Source organism: Cyclopterus lumpus, chromosome 8, assembly GCF_009769545.1.
Source record: "Cyclopterus lumpus isolate fCycLum1 chromosome 8, fCycLum1.pri, whole genome shotgun sequence".
Taxonomy (NCBI): domain Eukaryota; kingdom Metazoa; phylum Chordata; class Actinopteri; order Perciformes; family Cyclopteridae; genus Cyclopterus; species Cyclopterus lumpus.
In genome coordinates this window covers 239,029-263,103 of record NC_046973.1, presented here as the reverse complement: position 1 = coordinate 263,103, position 24,075 = coordinate 239,029, and the positions used below count along the sequence as shown (strand labels likewise).

At 43.2% G+C, this 24,075-nt stretch overlaps 3 protein-coding genes across 10 annotated transcripts in view; 1 reads left to right on the top strand and 2 right to left on the bottom strand.

Annotated features, from left to right (window-relative positions):
- Positions 1 to 684: 684 nt before the first annotated feature.
- ifnphi1 (interferon phi 1) lies at positions 685 to 12,435 on the bottom strand. Its single transcript, XM_034538944.1, has 5 exons — positions 12,272 to 12,435; positions 9,972 to 10,046; positions 9,576 to 9,728; positions 2,553 to 2,630; positions 685 to 900 (listed from the first exon to the last, which is right to left on the bottom strand). Exons 1-5 carry the CDS (start codon positions 12,395 to 12,397, stop codon positions 685 to 687), a joined length of 648 nt encoding a protein of 215 aa, XP_034394835.1. The 5' UTR covers positions 12,398 to 12,435.
- An 877-nt stretch (positions 12,436 to 13,312) lies between these two features.
- rdm1 (RAD52 motif containing 1) lies at positions 13,313 to 17,593 on the top strand. 8 transcript variants are annotated; one of them, XM_034540153.1, is made up of 8 exons: positions 13,316 to 13,668; positions 13,766 to 13,887; positions 15,800 to 15,979; positions 16,227 to 16,352; positions 16,437 to 16,593; positions 16,938 to 17,036; positions 17,111 to 17,184; positions 17,383 to 17,593. In XM_034540153.1, exons 1-8 carry the CDS (start codon positions 13,380 to 13,382, stop codon positions 17,473 to 17,475), a joined length of 1,140 nt encoding a protein of 379 aa, XP_034396044.1. In that variant the 5' UTR covers positions 13,316 to 13,379; the 3' UTR covers positions 17,476 to 17,593. The 8 variants fall into 8 exon arrangements, 3 of the variants coding, with proteins under 3 accessions (XP_034396047.1, XP_034396044.1, XP_034396046.1); XM_034540155.1 differs by having other exon boundaries at positions 13,319 to 13,668; positions 13,784 to 13,887; XR_004609886.1 differs by lacking the exon at positions 17,383 to 17,593 and having other exon boundaries at positions 13,313 to 13,668; positions 16,437 to 16,632; positions 16,727 to 17,036; positions 17,111 to 17,135.
- A 1,567-nt stretch (positions 17,594 to 19,160) lies between these two features.
- Positions 19,161 to 24,075, bottom strand: part of LOC117734697 (integrin alpha-3-like) — a 44,194-nt gene continuing 39,279 nt past the window's right edge. The window contains exons 25-27 of the mRNA XM_034538943.1: positions 20,256 to 20,354; positions 19,789 to 19,914; positions 19,161 to 19,367 (exon numbers count right to left, since the gene is read on the bottom strand). Of these exons, the coding sequence (XP_034394834.1) occupies positions 19,161 to 19,367; positions 19,789 to 19,914; positions 20,256 to 20,354 (432 nt within the window). The remainder of the gene's footprint in view (positions 19,368 to 19,788; positions 19,915 to 20,255; positions 20,355 to 24,075) is intronic.

The following is a 24,075-nucleotide window of genomic DNA, read 5'->3' as shown; positions in this document are numbered from 1 at the left end:
TGTATGAGTGTTAGTTACTGCTGATGGACAGATTGAACCTTAGCTCCTCCCATCAGTGTATGAGTGTTAGTTACTCCTGATGGACAGGTGCAACCTTAGCTCCTCCCATCAGTGTATGAATGTTGGTTACTCCTGATGGACAGGTGGAACCTTAGCTCCTCCCATCAGTGTATGAATGTTGGTTACTGCTGATGGACAGGTGGAACCTTAGCTCCTCCCATCAGTGTATGAATGTTAGTTACTACTGATGGACAGGTGGAACCTTAGCTCCTCCCATCAGTGTATGAATGTTAGTTACTGCTGATGAGCAGGTGGAACCTTAGCTCCTCCCATCAGGATATGAATGGGTGAATGATGTCATGTAGTGTTAAAGCACTTTGAGTGGTCGGAGGACTAGAACAGATCTCTAAAGTACATGAAAGTGAGGACATGAAGCGTCATCATCAGTATGAATTATAACATCACGTCCTCTTGAGGGAACTTTGCCTGATGAGGTCATCAATATACACTGTGTATATTGCAAACAAACAAAGTACTTCAAAGATGAGAAAATATCTTTATTGTCAGTTATCAAAATGTTTTCAAGTAAAAAAACAGAAATAAATAGTTTGTTCATAAATAGAAACATAAATATAGATAAATAAATAGAACAACAGTAGAAACCAAACTGGTTCCTCACAGATGTCAGTGACAGAAGAGCATCTGTTTCGGAGTCGCTGTGGAGCGCCTCCTGCTGTTTGTAGAGCGCCTCCTGCTGTCTGTAGAGCGCCTCCTGCTGTCTGTAGAGCGCCTCCTGCTGTCTGTCGCCGAGTCCACAACGAAGCCCACCAGCAGGTCCAACTGGTCCAGGTGCAGTTTACTCTCCTTCCTGATCAGCTCCCAGGATGCAGGACTACCACCCTGTACACAGAAAACTACAGTTAGTACTACTATTTATACCACTATGGACACAGAAAACTACAGTTAGTACTACTATTTATACCACCCTGTACACAGAAAACTACAGTTAGTACTACTATTCACACCAACCTGTACTCGGAAAACTACAATTAGTACTACTATTTAAAACTACAGTTACTACTACTAGTAACACCACTCTGTACACAAAACTACAGTAAGTACTACTATGTATACCACCCTGTACACAGAAAACTACAGTTAGTACTATTATTTTACATAAACTTTCATTGCTATGCAGACGATACTGAATTATCTATGGATCAAACCAGAGGAGACCAACCAGCTCGCTAAAATTCAAGAATGTTTTAAAGACATAAAAACATGGATGACCTGCAACTTCCTGATGTTAAACTCAGACAAAACTGAAGTTATTTTACTGGCCCTGAACACCTCAGAGATCAATTATCTGGTGATGTGGTTTCTGTAGATGGCATTTCCCTGGCATCCAACACCACTGTAAAGAATCTCTAGTTATCTTTGACCGAGACTTGTCCTTTAACTCCACGTTAAGCAAATCTCAAGGACTGCATTTATTAATCTACGTAACATTTCAAAAATCAGGCACATCTTGTCTCAAAAAGATGCAGAAAAGCTGGTTCACGCGTTTGTTACTTCCAGACTAGATTACTGCAACTCCTTATTATCAGGCTGCTCTAATAAGTCTCTTAAATCCCTCCAGTTGATCCAGAATGCTGCAGCTCGTGGACTCACAAAAATAAGAAAAGAGATCACATGACTCCTGTATTAGCTGCTCTGCACTGGCTCCCTGTAAAATCAAGAATCACATTTCAAATTCTTCTCCTCACCTACAAAGCCTTGATTGGTGATGCACCATCATATCTTAAGGAGCTTGTAGTACCATATTGCCCCACTAGAGAGCTGCTCACTAAATGCGGGGCTACTTGTGGTTCCTAGAGTCCTAAAAAGTAGGATGGGAGCCAGAGCCTTCAGTTATCAAGCTCCTCTTTTATGGAACCAGCTTCCACTTTCAGTCCTGGAGGCAGACACAGTCACCTCATTCAAGAATAGACTTAAGACTTTCCTCTTTAATAGCCCTTATAGTTAGGGCTGAATCAGGTTTGCCCTGGTCAAGCCCCTTGATATGCTGCTATAGGCTTATAGGCTGCTGGGGGATGTTTTAGGATACACTGAGCACCTATCTCCTCTTCTCTCTCTCCTTATGGATGAATTTACATCTCTCCATTGCACCTTATTAACTCTGCTTCCTCCCCGGAGTCGTTGTGACTTCACGTCTCATAGGGTCCATTGGACCTGGCTGTGTCTGATGCCTCCTGCCTACTCCCTGCTGATGACCCCCCCCCCCCCCCCCCTCCTCTCTACCTCCTTCTGTTTCATGGATTGTGGAGGTCCATTCATACATTGTCATATTCATTTAAATGTGTTTATGTAACTCTACGTAAAACTACAGTTAGTACTACTATTTATACCACTCTGTGCACAAATAAATACACTTAGTACTACTACTTATATCATAACAAAGATATACAGTAAGTACTACTACTTATACCACACTGTACACAAAGATATGCAGTCAGTACTACTACTTATACAGCAACAATACTTGTACTTACAGTGCGGTACAGAGTACTCTTCACCAGTCTCCGGTAGTATCTTCTCAGTCGGCTGTCTTTTCGGCTTTGAGTCGACACCTGAACAAAAAAAAAGTGTTTTGACTGGTAAAACATGGAGTAATATCTGTTAACGTGTCAGTTTTCAAAGCTGAACAGTCAGAAGTACCAGCAGTGAAAACAGTTGAAGTGTGAGCAGTGACTGGTCTTATAACAGTTGAATTGTCAGCAGTGACTGGTCTTATAACAGTTGAAGTGTCAGCAGTGACTGGTCTTATAACAGTTGAAGTGTCAGCAGTGACTGGTCTTATAACAGTTGAAGTGTCAGCAGTGACTGGTCTTATAACAGTTGAAGTGTCAGCAGTGACTGGTCTTATAACAGTTGAAGTGTCAGCAGTGACTGGTCTTATAACAGTTGAAGTGTCAACAGTGACTGGTCTTATAACAGTTGAAGTGTCAGCAGTGACTGGTCTTATAACAGTTGAAGTGTCAGCAGTGACTGGTCTTATAACAGTTGAAGTGTCAGCAGTGACTGGACTTATAACAGTTGAAGTGTCAGCAGTGACTGGTCTTATAACAGTTGAAGTGTCAGCAGTGACTGGTCTTATAACAGTTGAAGTGTCAGCAGTGACTGGTCTTATAACAGTTGAAGTGTCAGCAGTGACTGGTCTTATAACAGTTGAAGTGTCAACAGTGACTGGTCTTATAACAGTTGATGTCAACAGTGACTGGTCTTATAACAGTTGAAGTGTCAGCAGTGACTGGTCTTATCACAGTTGAAGTGTCAGCAGTGACTGGTCTTATAACAGTTGAAGTGTCAGCAGTGACTGGTCTTATAACAGTTGATGTCAGCAGTGACTGGCCTGAGGCCAGTTGAAGTGTCAGCAGTGACTGGTCTTATAACAGTTGATGTTAACAGTGACTGGCCTGAGGCCAGTTGAAGTGTCAGCAGTGACTGGTCTTATAACAGTTGATGTCAACAGTGACTGGTCTTATAACAGTTGAAGTGTCAACAGTGACTGGTCTTATAACAGTTGAAGTGTCAGCAGTGACTGGTCTTATAACAGTTGAAGTGTCAGCAGTGACTGGTCTTATAACAGTTGAAGTGTCAACAGTGACTGGTCTTATAACAGTTGAAGTGTCAACAGTGACTGGTCTTATAACAGTTGAAGTGTCAGCAGTGACTGGTCTTATAACAGTTGATGTCAGCAGTGACTGGTCTTATAACAGTTGAAGTGTCAACAGTGACTGGTCTTATAACAGTTGAAGTGTCAGCAGTGACTGGTCTTATAACAGTTGAAGTGTCAACAGTGACTGGTCTTATAACAGTTGAAGTGTCAGCAGTGACTGGTCTTATAACAGTTGAAGTGTCAACAGTGACTGGTCTTATAACAGTTGAAGTGTCAGCAGTGACTGGTCTTATAACAGTTGAAGTGTCAGCAGTGACTGGTCTTATAACAGTTGAAGTGTCAACAGTGACTGGTCTTATAACAGTTGAAGTGTCAACAGTGACTGGTCTTATAACAGTTGAAGTGTCAGCAGTGACTGGTCTTATAACAGTTGAAGTGTCAACAGTGACTGGTCTTATAACAGTTGAAGTGTCAACAGTGACTGGTCTTATAACAGTTGATGTCAACAGTGACTGGCCTGAGGCCAGTTGAAGTGTCAGCAGTGACTGGTCTTATAACAGTTGATGTCAACAGTGACTGGTCTTATAACAGTTGAAGTGTCAACAGTGACTGGTCTTATAACAGTTGAAGTGTCAGCAGTGACTGGTCTTATAACAGTTGAAGTGTCAGCAGTGACTGGTCTTATAACAGTTGAAGTGTCAGCAGTGACTGGTCTTATAACAGTTGAAGTGTCAGCAGTGACTGGTCTTATAACAGTTGAAGTGTCAGCAGTGACTGGTCTTATAACAGTTGATGTCAACAGTGACTGGCCTGAGGCCAGTTGAAGTGTCAGCAGTGACTGGTCTTATAACAGTTGAAGTGTCAGCAGTGACTGGTCTTATAACAGTTGAAGTGTCAGCAGTGACTGGTCTTATAACAGTTGATGTCAACAGTGACTGGTCTTATAACAGTTGAAGTGTCAACAGTGACTGGTCTTATAACAGTTGAAGTGTCAGCAGTGACTGGTCTTATAACAGTTGAAGTGTCAGCAGTGACTGGTCTTATAACAGTTGATGTCAACAGTGACTGGTCTTATAACAGTTGAAGTGTCAGCAGTGACTGGTCTTATAACAGTTGAAGTGTCAACAGTGACTGGTCTTATAACAGTTGATGTCAACAGTGACTGGTCTTATAACAGTTGAAGTGTGAGCAGTGACTGGTCTTATAACAGTTGAAGTGTCAGCAGTGACTGGTCTTATAACAGTTGATGTCAGCAGTGACTGGTCTTATAACAGTTGAAGTGTCAACAGTGACTGGTCTTATAACAGTTGAAGTGTCAGCAGTGACTGGTCTTATAACAGTTGAAGTGTCAGCAGTGACTGGTCTTATAACAGTTGATGTCAGCAGTGACTGGTCTTATAACAGTTGAAGTGTCAGCAGTGACTGGTCTTATAACAGTTGAAGTGTCAACAGTGACTGGTCTTATAACAGTTGAAGTGTCAACAGTGACTGGTCTTATAACAGTTGATGTCAGCAGTGACTGGTCTTATAACAGTTGAAGTGTCAACAGTGACTGGTCTTATAACAGTTGAAGTGTCAGCAGTGACTGGTCTTATAACAGTTGAAGTGTCAACAGTGACTGGTCTTATAACAGTTGAAGTGTCAACAGTGACTGGTCTTATAACAGTTGAAGTGTCAACAGTGACTGGTCTTATAACAGTTGAAGTGTCAACAGTGACTGGTCTTATAACAGTTGATGTCAGCAGTGACTGGTCTTATAACAGTTGATGTCAGCAGTGACTGGTCTCATAACAGTTGAAGTGTCAACAGTGACTGGTCTTATAACAGTTGAAGTGTCAACAGTGACTGGTCTTATAACAGTTGAAGTGTCAACAGTGACTGGTCTTATAACAGTTGATGTCAGCAGTGACTGGTCTTATAACAGTTGAAGTGTCAGCAGTGACTGGTCTTATGACAGTTGATGTCAACAGTGACTGGTCTTATAACAGTTGAAGTGTCAACAGTGACTGGTCTTATAACAGTTGAAGTGTCAGCAGTGACTGGTCTTATAACAGTTGAAGTGTCAGCAGTGACTGGTCTTATAACAGTTGATGTCAGCAGTGACTGGTCTTATAACAGTTGATGTCAGCAGTGACTGGTCTTATAACAGTTGATGTCAGCAGTGACTGGTCTCATAACAGTTGAAGTGTCAACAGTGACTGGTCTTATAACAGTTGAAGTGTCAACAGTGACTGGTCTTATAACAGTTGAAGTGTCAACAGTGACTGGTCTTATAACAGTTGATGTCAGCAGTGACTGGTCTTATAACAGTTGAAGTGTCAGCAGTGACTGGTCTTATAACAGTTGATGTCAACAGTGACTGGTCTTATAACAGTTGAAGTGTCAACAGTGACTGGTCTTATAACAGTTGAAGTGTCAGCAGTGACTGGTCTTATAACAGTTGAAGTGTCAGCAGTGACTGGTCTTATAACAGTTGATGTCAGCAGTGACTGGTCTTATAACAGTTGATGTCAACAGTGACTGGTCTTATAACAGTTGATGTCAACAGTGACTGGTCTTATAACAGTTGAAGTGTCAACAGTGACTGGTCTTATAACAGTTGAAGTGTCAGCAGTGACTGGTCTTATAACAGTTGAAGTGTCAGCAGTGACTGGTCTTATAACAGTTGATGTCAGCAGTGACTGGTCTTATAACAGTTGATGTCAACAGTGACTGGTCTTATAACAGTTGAAGTGTCAACAGTGACTGGTCTTATAACAGTTGATGTCAACAGTGACTGGTCTTATAACAGTTGAAGTGTCAACAGTGACTGGTCTTATAACAGTTGATGTCAACAGTGACTGGTCTTATAACAGTTGATGTCAGCAGTGACTGGTCTTATAACAGTTGAAGTGTCAGCAGTGACTGGTCTTATAACAGTTGATGTCAACAGTGACTGGTCTTATAACAGTTGAAGTGTCAACAGTGACTGGTCTTATAACAGTTGATGTCAACAGTGACTGGTCTTATAACAGTTGATGTCAGCAGTGACTGGTCTTATAACAGTTGAAGTGTCAGCAGTGACTGGTCTTATAACAGTTGATGTCAACAGTGACTGGTCTTATAACAGTTGAAGTGTCAACAGTGACTGGTCTTATAACAGTTGATGTCAACAGTGACTGGTCTTATAACAGTTGAAGTGTCAACAGTGACTGGTCTTATAACAGTTGATGTCAACAGTGACTGGTCTTATAACAGTTGAAGTGTCAACAGTGACTGGTCTTATAACAGTTGATGTCAACAGTGACTGGTCTTATAACAGTTGAAGTGTCAACAGTGACTGGTCTTATAACAGTTGATGTCAGCAGTGACTGGTCTTATAACAGTTGAAGTGTCAGCAGTGACTGGTCTTATAACAGTTGAAGTGTCAACAGTGACTGGTCTTATAACAGTTGAAGTGTCAGCAGTGACTGGTCTTATAACAGTTGAAGTGTCAACAGTGACTGGTCTTATAACAGTTGAAGTGTCAGCAGTGACTGGTCTTATAACAGTTGAAGTGTCAACAGTGACTGGTCTTATAACAGTTGAAGTGTCAACAGTGACTGGTCTTATAACAGTTGATGTCAACAGTGACTGGTCTTATAACAGTTGAAGTGTCAACAGTGACTGGTCTTATAACAGTTGAAGTGTCAACAGTGACTGGTCTTATAACAGTTGATGTCAACAGTGACTGGCCTGAGGCCAGTTGAAGTGTCAACAGTGACTGGTCTTATAACAGTTGAAGTGTCAACAGTGACTGGTCTTATAACAGTTGAAGTGTCAGCAGTGACTGGTCTTATAACAGTTGAAGTGTCAACAGTGACTGGTCGTATAACAGTTGAAGTGTCAGCAGTGACTGGTCTTATAACAGTTGAAGTGTCAACAGTGACTGGTCTTATAACAGTTGAAGTGTCAACAGTGACTGGTCTTATAACAGTTGAAGTGTCAGCAGTGACTGGTCTTATAACAGTTGAAGTGTCAACAGTGACTGGTCTTATAACAGTTGAAGTGTCAGCAGTGACTGGTCTTATAACAGTTGAAGTGTCAACAGTGACTGGTCTTATAACAGTTGAAGTGTCAACAGTGACTGGTCTTATAACAGTTGATGTCAACAGTGACTGGTCTTATAACAGTTGAAGTGTCAACAGTGACTGGTCTTATAACAGTTGAAGTGTCAACAGTGACTGGTCTTATAACAGTTGATGTCAACAGTGACTGGTCTTATAACAGTTGAATTGTCAACAGTGACTGGTCTTATAACAGTTGAAGTGTCAACAGTGACTGGTCTTATAACAGTTGAATTGTCAGCAGTGACTGGTCTTATAACAGTTGAAGTGTCAGCAGTGACTGGTCTTATAACAGTTGAAGTGTCAGCAGTGACTGGTCTTATAACAGTTGAAGTGTCAGCAGTGACTGGTCTTATAACAGTTGAAGTGTCAGCAGTGACTGGTCTTATAACAGTTGAAGTGTCAACAGTGACTGGTCTTATAACAGTTGATGTCAGCAGTGACTGGTCTTATAACAGTTGATGTCAACAGTGACTGGTCTTATAACAGTTGAAGTGTCAGCAGTGACTGGTCTTATAACAGTTGATGTCAACAGTGACTGGTCTTATAACAGTTGATGTCAACAGTGACTGGTCTTATAACAGTTGAAGTGTCAGCAGTGACTGGTCTTATAACAGTTGAAGTGTCAACAGTGACTGGTCTTATAACAGTTGAAGTGTCAGCAGTGACTGGTCTTATAACAGTTGAAGTGTCAACAGTGACTGGTCTTATAACAGTTGAAGTGTCAGCAGTGACTGGTCTTATAACAGTTGAAGTGTCAGCAGTGACTGGTCTTATAACAGTTGAAGTGTCAGCAGTGACTGGTCTTATAACAGTTGAAGTGTCAGCAGTGACTGGTCTTATAACAGTTGAAGTGTCAACAGTGACTGGTCTTATAACAGTTGATGTCAGCAGTGACTGGTCTTATAACAGTTGATGTCAACAGTGACTGGTCTTATAACAGTTGAAGTGTCAGCAGTGACTGGTCTTATAACAGTTGATGTCAACAGTGACTGGTCTTATAACAGTTGATGTCAACAGTGACTGGTCTTATAACAGTTGAAGTGTCAACAGTGACTGGTCTTATAACAGTTGAAGTGTCAACAGTGACTGGTCTTATAACAGTTGAAGTGTCAGCAGTGACTGGTCTTATAACAGTTGAAGTGTCAACAGTGACTGGTCTTATAACAGTTGAAGTGTCAGCAGTGACTGGTCTTATAACAGTTGAAGTGTCAACAGTGACTGGTCTTATAACAGTTGAAGTGTCAGCAGTGACTGGTCTTATAACAGTTGATGTCAACAGTGACTGGTCTTATAACAGTTGAAGTGTCAACAGTGACTGGTCTTATAACAGTTGAAGTGTCAGCAGTGACTGGTCTTATAACAGTTGAAGTGTCAACAGTGACTGGTCTTATAACAGTTGAAGTGTCAGCAGTGACTGGTCTTATAACAGTTGATGTCAACAGTGACTGGTCTTATAACAGTTGATGTCAACAGTGACTGGTCTTATAACAGTTGAAGTGTCAACAGTGACTGGTCTTATAACAGTTGAAGTGTCAACAGTGACTGGTCTTATAACAGTTGAAGTGTCAGCAGTGACTGGTCTTATAACAGTTGAAGTGTCAACAGTGACTGGTCTTATAACAGTTGAAGTGTCAGCAGTGACTGGTCTTATAACAGTTGATGTCAACAGTGACTGGTCTTATAACAGTTGAAGTGTCAACCTCAAAGGGACAAAGTGTCTCAGCAAGTGAATGCCCTGAAAGTACTTTAAGTATCCGTTGAAGTGAAGAAAAAGCGATTGAAAGGAGTTGAAGTGTCTAACTACTTACGCAGCTCTTAAGGACGTCCGTCTGTCTGTCGATGGTCATCAGGAAGCGTTCGGTCTCGTCTGTGTCCCAGGTAGCAGAGGAGCGGTTCTCGTGGCGATAGAGACCAGCGATCAGCTCCAGACTGTCTCTGGCGAAAGCCAACTGGGACTCCATCTAGTGGAACAGAGTAGTATAGCTCTCTGATTGGCTGACAGAGCTGATAAAGGTTTATATGTTCGTGTGTAACTTGTCTTACAAAGTGTCGGCATGAACATAATAATAATGATTGCAATGATCTGAAGGAAGTGGAAGTGTGGTCACTTCTGAACATCTGATTATATCATCTGAAACACGGAAAGAAGTTGAAGTGTCGTTTTAAATGAAATGTAGATTGATGATTGATTGATTGATGATTACCTCATCGCTCTTTATGCATTGGTAGAGTCTGTATGGAAAAGACACTGGACTCTCCTCATCAGTCAGCTGACCGCCCTGAAACACACAGACACAATAACAGATTACACTTTATTCCCTTATTTCCTTGCTATTGTCATTGTTAAAATAATACATTGTATATTTAAATACTTAATAATAATGATTTGAATAATAATTCATTTGAATACACAAGTTAAGATCAAATCTGTTTGAATGGTTTCTACATATAAGTAAAAATATATTGTCTCTCCTTTGATATACTCATGATATATAATTTAACATATAAAGAACATAAATTATGTGGTTTTAATACTTGTCCGTATATGTACACATATATAGTTAAGTTGTATTATATAAATATATGTACACATATATAGTTAAGTTGTATTATATAAATATATGTATACATATATAGTTAAGTTGTATTATATAAATATATGTATACATATATAGTTAAGTTGTATTATATAAATATATGTACACATATATAGTTAAGTTGTATTATATAAATATATGTATACATATATAGTTAAGTTGTATTATATAAATATATGTACACATATATAGTTAAGTTGTATTATATAAATATATGTATACATATATAGTTAAGTTGTATTATATAAATATATGTATACATATATAGTTAAGTTGTATTATATAAATATATGTATACATATATAGTTAAGTTGTATTGTATAAATATATGTATACATATATAGTTAAGTTGTATTATATAAATATATGTATACATATATAGTTAAGTTGTATTATATAAATATATGTATACATATATAGTTAAGTTGTATTATATAAATATATGTATACATATATAGTTAAGTTGTATTATATAAATATATGTATACATATATAGTTAAGTTGTATTGTATAAATATATGTATACATATATAGTTAAGTTGTATTATATAAATATATGTATACATATATAGTTAAGTTGTATTATATAAATATATGTATACATATATAGTTAAGTTGTATTATATAAATGTATGTATACATATATAGTTAAGTTGTATTATATAAATATATGTATACATATATAGTTAAGTTGTATTATATAAATGTATGTATACATATATAGTTAAGTTGTATTATATAAATATATGTACACAAATAGTCCCGACATGTATGTTGCTTTATAATGTTAAAGCTGTCGAGTTTAGATGTTACCAGTCAACGGCATCTCTAAAGGCCCAGTTCTGGACTACTGGACCACTGCACCACTAGACCACTTGACCACTAGACCACTAGACTACTGCACCACTAGACCACTTGACCACTAGACCACTAGACTACTGGACCACTGCACCACTAGACCACTTGACCACTAGACCACTAGACTACTGGACCACTGCACCACTAGACCACTTGACCACTAGACCACTAGACTACTGGACCACTGCACCACTAGACCACTTGACCACTAGACCACTAGACTACTAGACTACTGCATCACTAGACCACTTGACCACTAGACCACTGCACCACTAGACCACTTGACCACTAGACCACTAGACTACTAGACTACTGCATCACTAGACCACTTGACCACGAGACTACTAGACCACTTGACCACTAGACTACTAGACTACTGGACCACTGCATCACTAGACCACTTGACCACTAGACTACTGGACCACTGCACCACTAGACTACTGGACCACTTGGCCACTAGACTACTGGACCACTTTACCATTAGACTATTGGACCACTGCACCACTAGACTACTGGACCACTAGACAACTGGACCACTTTACCACTGGACCACTGCACCACTAGACCACTTGACCACTAGACTACTGGACCATTTTACCTCTAGACTATTGGACCACTGCACCACTAGACTACTGGACCACTGCACCACTAGACTACTGGACCACTGCACCACTAGACTACTGGACCACTTGGCCACTAGACTACTGGACCACTTTACCATTAGACTACTGGACCACTGCACCACTAGACTACTGGACCACTAGACTACTGGACCACTTTACCACTGCACCACTAGACCACTTGACCACTAGACTACTGCACCACTTGACCACTTTACCACTAGACTACTGGACCACTGCACCACTTGACCACTAGACTACTGGACCACTTGACTACTGGACCACTGCACCACTGTACCACTAGATCACTTGACCACTAGACTACTGGACCACTTGACCACTAGACTACTGGACCACTGCACACTAGACCACGACACTACCTAACCACTGGACCACTGGACTAACACCTGATTATGTCTATGTACTCACCATGTGTTGGATGAGAGTCAGAGAGGTGTTGCTCAGGTGACCGTAGTTTCTGAGCCAATCACAGCCGAGGCTGGGGGTCACGGCGCTGCAGAGGAGGAAGACAAGCAGGCTGGTCCAGCTGATCATGATGAAGGTGACGAAAGTGATGAAGATGGCGGCTGCAGGTTGAGTGTGTTTGTGTCTCCAACATGCTGCTGATCTGAGTCTTTTATTCCAGACAGGAAAAAGAAAATTGAGATGGAAACAGAATGGGACTTTTTGTCTTTCACTTTCTACACACCCAAAAATACTGTGTGTATACACAATATAATCACAATATATATATATATATATATATATATATATATATATATATATATATATATATATATATATATACATTCTGATTTAATTCATTTATGTTCAATGGGGATATATATATATATATATAGTTAAAATACTAAATTGTTCAAACTGTTCAAAGATATTTAGTAAAACATCAGAAAATGAATGAAAAACAGATTATAAATGTATAGGTTATTATATTATAAATTATGTTTAATATTATATAAAATACTTTGAAGATGAATTATAAAACCAGTTGGGTTATTTTTATTAACTGTGTACTTGTTCTCATCTGCTTCCGGTTTCTCTTGAGTTTTCTGACGATTTGATTGACAGCCGACGTCAGCCTCGTTTTCTCTTTCGGTTTTCACTTTCTGGTCGTCAAGGAAACTGTCGCTGCTGATGCAACGTGGTGACGTCATGAACGAGTGTGATTCACAGGATGTGACTGAAGATCAATCAATCAAACACTGATACAGATCTCATCGATTGATTATTAATAACCCTGTTTTTGTTATTGTTATTACTGTAGCCGAGAGTTATACTTTATAATAGTAATGAAATGATAACACGGAGACGGAATCTCTTTATTTAGGTTTTATTTATTGCTCTACACACTCTTTCCGTTGTATCCTTCACAATAAAGCAGTCACAGACACTGGACCCTGTTTTCTATAGGAGCTTCCCTTCACAATAAAAGCCCCAGACATGCTTCCTGTAACTCACAGCTCTCAGTATAAAGTCTGAATCATGAAAAACGAACTCATCTGATTTTTAATGAAAAATGAATAAAACTATGTTAAATATACTTCCCTCTGCCTTGTCATTGGTCACTGTAACAGGCCCGCCCCGGAAGTGTTTGTTGAAGAAGAAGAAGAAGAAGAAGAAGAAGAAGAAGAAGAAGAAGAAGAAGAAGAAGAAGAAGAAGAAGAAGAAGAAGAAGAAGAAGAAGAAGAAGAAGAAGAAAATAAGTCGGAGACCGTTTACCGGCTACCGGCGGGGCTTCATCGGGAACACGTGCTCCCTGAAGCCGGACTCCGGTCAGAAAACCGCTGAAGGAGCGGAACATCCAGGTTAGTCCACAACCCGCACAGGTCCAGATCTTCTGTTGTGGACTCGGTGCGTCTCCGTGGACGAGGATCAGCTGTTAAGTCACAAGTCTGGTTTCAGGTTCTTTTTGTCCTGCAGGTCTGATGGAGGTCGACATCCTGGAGTTCAAAGTCCCCGTAGAGAACCACAAGACCCTGTTTGTGTGGGACATCCAACCGGATCACACGGAGGCCCAGGTCTACGTGAGTCCACATGGGGGTCAGGTCTGTGTGTGAGTCCACATGGGGGTCAGGTCTGTGTGTGAGCCCACATGGGGGTCAGGTCTGTGTGTCAGTCCACATGGGGGTCAGGTCTGTGTGTGAGTCCACATGGGGGTCAGGTCTGTGTGTGAGCCCACATGGGGGTCAGGTCTGTGTGTGAGTCCGCATGGGGGTCAGGTCTGTGTGTCAGTCCACATGGGGGTCAGGTCTGTGTGTGAGCCCACATGGGGGTCAGGTCTGTGTGTGAGCCCACATGGGGGTCAGGTCTGTGTGTCAGTCCACATGGGGGTCAGGTCTGTGTGTCAGCCCACATGGGGGTCAGGTCTGTGTGTGAGCCCACATGGGGGTCAGGTCTGTGTGTCAGTCCACATGGGGGTCAGGTCTGTGTGTCAGCCCACATGGGGGTCAGGTCTGTGTGTGAGCCCACATGGGGGTCAGGTCTGTGTGTCAGTCCACATGGGGGTCAGGTCTGTGTGTCAGCCCACATGGGGGTCAGGTCTGTGTGTGAGCCCACATGGGGGTCAGGTCTGTGTGTCAGCCCACATGGGGGTCAGGTCTGTGTGTGAGTCCACATGGGGGTTAGGTCTGTGTGTGAGTCCACATGGGGGTCAGGTCTGTGTGTGAGCCCACATGGGGGTCAGGTCTGTGTGTGAGTCCGCATGGGGGTCAGGTCTGTGTGTCAGTCCACATGGGGGTCAGGTCTGTGTGTGAGCCCACATGGGGGTCAGGTCTGTGTGTCAGTCCGCATGGGGGTCAGGTCTGTGTGACAGTCCGCATGGGGGTCAGGTCTGTGTGTCAGTCCGCATGGGGGTCAGGTCTGTGTGTCAGTCCACATGGGGGTCAGGTCTGTGTGTGAGCCCACATGGGGGTCAGGTCTGTGTGTGAGCCCACATGGGGGTCAGGTCTGTGTGTCAGTCCGCATGGGGGTCAGGTCTGTGTGTGAGTCCGCATGGGGGTCAGGTCTGTGTGTCAGTCCGCATGGGGGTCAGGTCTGTGTGTCAGTCCACATGGGGGTCAGGTCTGTGTGTGAGCCCACATGGGGGTCAGGTCTGTGTGTCAGTCCGCATGGGGGTCAGGTCTGTGTGACAGTCCGCATGGGGGTCAGGTCTGTGTGTCAGTCCACATGGGGGTCAGGTCTGTGTGTCAGTCCGCATGGGGGTCAGGTCTGCATGGGGGTCAGGTCTGTGTGTCAGCCCGCATGGGGGTCAGGTCTGTGTGTCAGTCCGCATGGGGGTCAGGTCTGTGTGACAGTCCGCATGGGGGTCAGGTCTGTGTGTCAGTCCACATGGGGGTCAGGTCTGTGTGTGAGTCCACATGGGGGTCAGGTCTGTGTGTGAGCCCACATGGGGGTCAGGTCTGTGTGACAGTTCGCATGGGGGTCAGGTCTGTGTGTCAGCCCACATGGGGGTCAGGTCTGTGTGAGAGTCCACATGGGGGTCAGGTCTGTGTGTGAGCCCACATGGGGGTCAGGTCTGTGTGTCAGCCCACATGGGGGTCAGGTCTGCATGGGGGTCAGGTCTGTGTGTCAGCCCGCATGGGGGTCAGGTCTGTGTGTCAGTCCGCATGGGGGTCAGGTCTGTGTTACAGTCCACATGGGGGTCAGTCCGCATGGGGGTCAGATCTGTGTGACAGTCCACATGGATCCAGGTCTGTGTGACAGTCCACATGGGTCCAGGTCTGTGTGACTGTCCACGTGGGTCCAGGTCTGTGTGACTGTCCACGTGGGTCCAGGTCTGTGTGACTGTCCACGTGGGTCCAGGTCTGTGTGACAGTCCACATGGGTCCAGGTCTGTGTGACTGTCCACGTGGGTCCAGGTCTGTGTGACAGTCCACATGGGTCCAGGTCTGTGTGACAGTCCACGTGGGTCCAGGTCTGAATTGTCTCGTCCCTCAGGCTGGACTGCTGGACGTGTTCTCGTCCTTCGGGCCGCTCCACCTGCTGAAGGTGTGTCCTAACTCCGCCCTCCACCCTCCGGGGTTCTACGCCCTCATCAGGTTCTACTCGGCCTCTCAGGCCTCAGAGGCTCAGCGCCACACTGACGGACGCCCGCTGATCCAGAACCTTCCACTCAAGGTGCGTCGTGGTCTTCTTCTGTATGAGCCGCAAGGTTTACATAATACAAGCTGAGCAGTGAAGCAGGAAGTGATGTCACATGGTTACCGGACAGAAGGTGGAACTGTGGTTCAACATGAGGCTCAAAACCTGTGTGTGTGTGTGTGTGTGTGTGTGTGTGTGTGTGTGTGTGTGTGTGTGTGTGTGTGTGTGTGTGTGTGTGTGTGTGTGTGTGTGTGTGTGTGTGTGCGTGCGTGCTCGTTCTCAGGTAAGGCTGAGCTCCAAACACACTCACTACCTGTCTGACAATGGCAGACCTCTGAGCCACGCCCACTGCCTGGAACTGGCCAATCACTACTTGGGATTCAACGGCTGGACCTTTGACATCATCACAGTGAGAAGCGAGGGACTTCCTGGGTTTACATCTTCACGTTAACATTCAGGTGAGTCAGTGTGACTTCCTGTCTCACGTCCTCAGCTGAAGGAGCTCCCCAACTTCGAGGAGGAGACGCAGCAGGAGGAAGAAAGCAGATGGAGGAGACTGAAGTTTGGCTGTATGCTGCAGCTCTCCTTCCCTCATCACGGCCTGACGACCAGAGGAGCAGCAATGGTGGAGGACGGCTTCACCTGCACAGGTAGGACGGAGAGAGGTGAGGACGGCTTCACCCGGAGAGGTGAGGACGGAGAGAGGTAGGACGGCTTCACCCGGAGAGGTGAGGACGGAGAGAGGTAGGACGGCTTCACCTGGAGAGGTGAGGACGGAGAGAGGTGAGGACGGCTTCACCTGGAGAGGTGAGGACGGAGAGAGGTGAGGACGGCTTCACCCCGAGAGGTGAGGACGGCTTCACCCGGAGAGGTGAGGACGGAGAGAGGTGAGGACGGCTTCACCTGGAGAGAGGTGAGTCCGTCTGTCGTGAAGACGATGGACCAGAACCCCGTCTCCAGGAAGTTAAAGACATTGTCCTTGTGGTCTCTGCAGGTCCAGATGTTCTGCTCCAGAACCGTAGAAAACTCCAGAAGAGGGTCAGAGAGAAAGCTCTGGTCCAGGCCTTCTCCTCAGTACTGCTCATACTACTAGGTAAAAGTACTAGTACTCATACTGTGGGTGTGTACATGTACACAGATCTCAGACCTGTGTCTCTGGGTCTCCAGGTGACGGTAGAGTGATGGTGGAGCTCAAGCAGACCTCAGATCAGTTCCTACCTGAGCCCACAGGAGTCCTTCAGGTAACCTATGAAATATGATTTTACAGATTACTAATCTGGACATTGATGCTTTCTGCTACATTGTTGAATATATTTGTAGCCCTTTGATGACACTAACAAAGTAAATTCAGTACGTAGTAACAACATGCCTTTGTGTTCTTATGTCAACATATCAATAAGTATAACGCTTTCATGTCAGCCCTGGTCTTTGTCTCTCAGGTGAATGAGGTTTCCTGGAGGGAGGTTGCTGCTTATGAAGATGGTGATGATGAAGAGGAGGCTCCTGATGAGTGGGATCTGACGGTCTCATAGAGATCTCTGGGGGCAACACTGGTGCATTATGGGATTCACACGGCAGCTCGATTCCAGTCATAAAAGTATAAATAATCATATTTAATAATACTAATAAATGTGATACGTTAACACCTTCCTCGTGTCGTCGATGTCATTCAGTCACCAGCTGGTCTTCATCAGGAGGTAGTAATACAACAGAAAACTACCTCAAATACTTTAATATCATCAGGAGGTAGTAATACAACAGAAAACTACCTCAAATACTTTAATATCATCAGGAGGTAGTAATACAACAGATAAGTGTGTGTGTACACGTGTGTGTATGTACACGTGTGTGTGTGTGTGTGTGTGTGTGTACACGTGTGTACACGTGTGTGTGTGTGTGTACACGTGTGTGTGTGTACACGTGTGTGTGTGTACATGTGTGTGTGTGTGTACATGTGTGTGTGTACAGTGGGACAGAACTAAACCCTCATGGAGTCAGTGGGTGGAGATTGGGCCTTTAGGTTTCTAAAATTCAAAGCAAAGGATCCGTCAGCACCACGAGCACCACGAGGCGGCCCTGAAGGCCCTTTAACTGTGTGTGTGTGTTCATGTCCTTCTGATCACTTCACCAAATCAATCTGCAGATTGATCGATTGGTTTCCAGTCAATATCAAACCTGTTGATCAGTGATGATCAATGAAATTCAATTCAATTCAGTTTATTTGGTATAGCCCAATATTACAAATTTGCCTCAGAGGGAAACACTTTACTGACTCCAGGTCTGCTTCATATATATATATATATATATATATATATATATATATATATATATATATATATATATATATATATATATATATATATATTTATGGACAGGAGGTTTTATTGTGTAATGTTTGATTGACCAGCTGATTTCTGACATCTAGTAAACCTTTTAATGACTGAATAAAACAGTGTCTGTCTCTTTAAGAGGGAGGCGCCAAAGAGAAGTTACAGACCCAGCTTTATCTCAGGTTTAACCTGAGATAAAGTGTTCACTAAACCTGGTTTCTGGAATAGGACTCTGGTGAACTGGTCCTGACCCGACCACATGGTGTATTCCTGGATCAGGATTCACTTGACTGTATCTGATCTTAATGCAGCACTACATGTTCCATAAAAACATTAAAAACCTTTTGTTGTGAAATATATTCATCAGAATTAACTGTCAGCTGGAAAAGTTGTATCTCAAGAGACTTTAAAGTCCAGCAGGTTTTACATGGCAGTGTGTTGGTCTGGTTTGGTCCGGTTCAGGTTGTGCTGATCCGGTTTTGTCCGGTTCAGGTTGTGTTGTTCTGGTTTGGTCCAATTTGAGATGTGTTGGTCCGGTTCGGGGGTGTTGGTTTGGTCCGAGTCAGGGTTGTGTCTGGTCCGGTTCAGGTTGTTTAGGTCCGGTTTGGTCAATTTCGAATTGTTGTGGTAGTCCGGTTCGGGGTATGCTAGTCTGGTTTTGTCAGGTTTGGTGTGTCTTAGTCTGGTTCAGGTTGTGTTGGTCCAGTTTGGTCAGGTTTTGTGTGTGTTAGTCTGGTTTGGTCCAATCCAGGTTTTGTTGGTCGGGTTTGGTCCGGTTCAGGTTGTGTTGGTCCTGTTTGGGGTGTGTTAGTCTGATTTGGTCTGGTTCAGAGTGTGTTGGTTCGGTTTGGTCCGGTTCAGGCTGTGTTGGTCTGGATTGGTCCGATTCAGGGTGTGTTGGTCCGGGTTGTGTGCTTCTCAGTCCAGGAGGTGACCCATTGTTTGGGTGCCTTCCTAGCTCTGGATGAGTAGACGTGGTCTTGGATCAGGAAATCGTCAGAGTCCCGAAGCTGCTGCTGCTCATCTTTACCCATAATCCTCCCCTGGTGGAGAACCGCGTCCCGCCACGCACCACCACGCACAAAGAAACCACACTGCAGAAACACAGAGACCTGGTATGAAGTCTCTGTAGCAAATATCCATAAATCATTAAACTGGAGTTCATAACGAGGCAGATACAAGTGGGTTAGAGCTCCTAGTCCAGCCTCAGAGCTCCTGGTCCAGACTCAGAACGCCTGGCCCAGCCTCTCCCTCTCAGAAGGCTGGCTCTTCATGTGGGCTCTCTGGGTCTTTGCTTGGTACGCCTCTCTGCTGCTGGCTCGACTGAAGAACCCACACTGACAAGCAGGGGGCGACACAACAGTACTTTACCAACCGGGAGTTGATGACAACGTTAGAAATTAATAATGTTAAAGCAAAACATGAATATCATCCCTTTGGTAGACTTTGGTTGACGGAAACCAGATCCTTAAACCAGGACCAGGCACATTCAGAGTTTGTCTCAGATCTGTTTACCTTCCAGAGCAGCAGGCAGATCACAGCCAGAAGGGAGACTCCAGCCAGGACAGAAATCATGAGGATCCACATGGGGGCTCTGGACCCTGCCTGCTGCCCCGGGTCGGGGTAGATGTGGAATTCAATCTGCAGAGAAAGAACATTGTGATTCAGGAGGTAGAACCGGTTATTCCTGTGAACGATTCCCAGATGAGCAGGAAGTATACAATCCAGATCTGATCTGGATTCAACTTTTTTTAGAATGTGACGGTTTACATACGATTTATGTGTTCAGACAGGAAGTATGATCCTCCTCTGACTCACAGATGTAAGTCAATGTGAAAAAGGATCTTTGGGCCTCATGCCAGCACGTGACAGACAAAGAAGTTGTAATTTCCCCATTTGTCAGTACTGGGAACACTGGGAACCACAATGTTTGGTTGTTGTGGTTCTTACAAGATAATGTGGGATGAGATCTTGGTTTGTACCTTTGTGCTCTGAGGCTCCATGTTGAGGGTTGGTTTGCTCGTCTGCAGCTTCAGAGTTGCCCAGCCTCGAACCAGCACCCTGTGAGCATCATTGTAGTCCTGAATCACACAAGGACAGAATACCTGAACAGTTAAAGAATGTGGTGGAAAATGTAACATTAGTGTTTTTCTTTAATGTAACTGTGTTACTGAACTCTAAGAGCAGAGTTCAGCTCATCTTATTATTGTATAGTCCTCTTGTGTTTCTCCCTATCTTTCTGCTCTCAGGAAGGCGCCTCAACACCATCTGGGAAAGCAGACAGAACCTGTTCACATGGACGCCGTGAGAAGGAGGAAGGAGCAAGAGAGGGAGGAGGGATGAGGGGCAGACACTTGATCAATAACATGACTATAAGACTATGTGGCACTATCTTTTCTGGGTCAGACCTCGTAACTATTTGTGGGACGGAGCTCTGGTCATTCAATTGAATTAATTCCAAGTTTCTGTTTAATAAATACTTAAAGACATTACACTTGTTTTCTCTAAGGGAGATTGGAAAGGTTCATTTCCATCACAATTGGCGATGAGGATGGGGTTGGACGTGTGATCAGGACTTCGTTGGACCAGAGACGCGCAACGAGAATAGTTGATTCCTCCCGGAAGGCTGTTCTCGGATGGAGTTTGAGATTGCTGCTCCAATCCTGCATCTAGGAAAAAAGAATCCTGCCCGGTGAGAGAGCATTTTGTGATGTAAACGGACACTTTGAAGGGCCGTAACTTGCTGGCACAGTAGGGTGTAGGACAGATGTGCCCCGGTATGCTTGGAGTTTTATAGGTTCGGTTTTGTGTATTTTAATACACTGGATTGTAATTCTGGAAATAAGCAGCCGAGGGGAGGTGAAACCGGTGTATTGAAGAATTGGACTTGGAGATTAGTAAATTGAAAACAAATAAATGCCCAGGGAGCGATGGTTTCCCAAATGAGTGGTACAAAACCTTTAAAGAAGACTTCGCCCCTGTATTGCTAGAATCCTTAAATTGGACACTCAGCAAAGCTCCAGCGCCCCCGCGACCCTAATGAGGATAAGCGGTATTGAAAATGGATGGATGGATTATAAACTATTTACATCTATAATCTCTAAAAGATTGGAACACTTTCTTCCCGAATTAATAGATGAAGATCAGACAGGTTTTATAAAAGGTCGGCAAACACAGGATAACATTAGATGAACCCTACAAATTATAGAACAGGCTAATAAACAACAACTAAGTGCAGCTCTGGTCAGCCTCGACGCTGAAAAGGCATTCGATAGAGTCAGTTGGACTTTTCTGTATAAAGTGCTAGAAAGGCTAGGTTTTAACAATCAAATCATTAGGTGGGTACAATCTTTATATAGAGACCCAACCGCTAGAAAAAAGATCAATGGCCACCTGTCTGGTAGTTTTAAGCTGTCTAGAGGTACTCACCAGGGTTGCTGCCTTAGCCCCTCCCTCTTTGCAATATTCATAGAGCCTCTGGCTCAAGCCATTAGGCAAAACAAAGAGGTGAAAGGGATCATTATATCAAAGGAGGAACATATAATAGGACTCTTCGCAGATGACATTATCACTTACCTCCAAAATCCCAACTCTTCATTTCCAAAACTTATGACAATTTTGGCTGACTGGTCGGATGTCAGGCTATAAACTGAACATCACAAAAACACAAGTACTCTCTCTTAATTACACATCAAGTGAGGCAAATTAGGCAGAAATATAAACTACAGTGGGAAGCAAAATCATTAAAATATCTGGGAGTGTTAATTACTCAGGAAATGAACAAATTATATGAAACAAATGACAATATAATAAACGATAGGATACAGAAAGATATATCAAAATGGTCCACACTAGCATTGGATTTTAGCTCAAGAATTGAGGTGGTGAAAATGAACATACTGCCAAGGTTGTTCTACCTCCTTATCACTTCCAGTCAGAATCCCAGAATCTCAATTTACAGCATGGAACAAACAGATATCCCAGTTTATCTGGGCAGGAGCAAGGCCAAGGGTCAAGCTTAAAACACTCCAAATTGACAAGCAGAACGGAGGCCTAGCACCCTAACCCTTACCAAATCTCAAAGAATATTATTACGCGGCCCAATTGAGATACATTGTCTATTGGTGCTCCCCGGAGTATCAAGCTGGATGGAAACATATTGAATTAAATCAGGCCCAATCTCAACCCCAGGCCAGACTAGGAGGAAAAGATTACACTGACCAAAGGGAGGTAATTCCATTTTAGATGTAACATTGGATATCTGGAAGGAGATAGTCAAGAAATACTAATTGGAAGGAGACAGTTAGCTTTTGATCTGGCCCTCTATGTCCCCCAGGTTTAGACCTGGACAGACATATAGTACTTTTGTTCGCTGGAGAGAAAGAGGAATAACTGCAGTATGTACACTTATAGAGGGAAACACTTTTAAAACTCAAAAGAGAATTTAATTTAGGAAACAGGGACCTCTTCAGATATTTACAGCTAAGACACTTCTATGATACAGAAATTAAAAAAGGAATATCATCAGAATGTAATGAAGTGATCAAAGTGTTGACAGGTGCCTACAAACAAACCCCCTCAAAGTTGGTCTCCAAACTGTACAGTAGTTTACAAAAACGAATCGGAAGTAACACACTGTATGTAAAACTGAAATGGGAAGTAGAACTGAACATTAAACTGTCGAATAGTGATTGGCATTCCATGTGTACAACGCAACAGACTTCCACTAGTTCTAGAAAATGGAGGGAATTTGGTTGGAAGAACCTAATCCTCTTTTTTATTACACCACACACAAAATATAAAGAATTAGGTAAAGAGCAGCCATGTTGGAGAGAGTGTGGGCAGATGAATGCCAACCACTCACAACTCCAAACATACTGGGACCAAGTCATTCAGACTGGAGGAGATCTTAAACTATAAGATCCCCAGGGACGCACGGATCGTTTATCTGGGACTAATACCTGGTGATCTAATCCATAAGAAAGACAATTATCTATATAAAATCTTGATACTGGCAGTTAAAAAGGACATCACAAGGAGCTGGATTAAAAGTGACCCCCCACACCAAGGACAGTGGCTGGACATTGTTGAGGAAATACACAATATGGAAAAAATGAGGGACCCATGAGCAGCGCTGGGAGAAGTGGATAGCATTCAAGGGATTAAGTGACCAGAAAAGAATGGTCTTAAATAGTGTAAAGAGCAATTGTTGACCCCCTATTGTTTTTCATTTTCTTCATTTATCTATTTATTTATTTTAATCTTCTTTTTTGTCATTTATAATTTTTTGTCTCGTTCTTTGTTACTTGAAAAAAATCCATAAATAAAAAGTTAAAAAAAGAAAGAAACCGGTGTATTGAGCACATTAGAGTGCTGGGGAGATGGGTAAAAAAGTCAGAGCAAGGCCAAGCCTGTGGAGCCTGAGAGGCCTGTTTACAAACTCTTATCTCCCATGATACAATGTATGAGGGAAGGACAGACACACTGTCGACCCATTGGAGGAATGGGTCCAAAAGGGTTTTCCTGAGAAGGGCAGTTTTAGCCTGCAACAATTGGAGCAACTGAAAGTGTGTGGAAGCAGAAAGAAAGGGGGGGGGGAGAATGAAGAATGAGTGTGACAAAAAGGTAACATCACTGATGAAAGATGAAGGAAAAGAATGCACTGCTAAATTGTATCCTTCTTTGTCCGAGGTACATGGTCGTGTGGATCTTGATTTGGACTCCGTGCCGCCGCCATATGCTCCGAAAGTGGTAAAGCCGTCCGAACACCAGCCCAAGGGAAAAGACAAACCCCCACCCCTC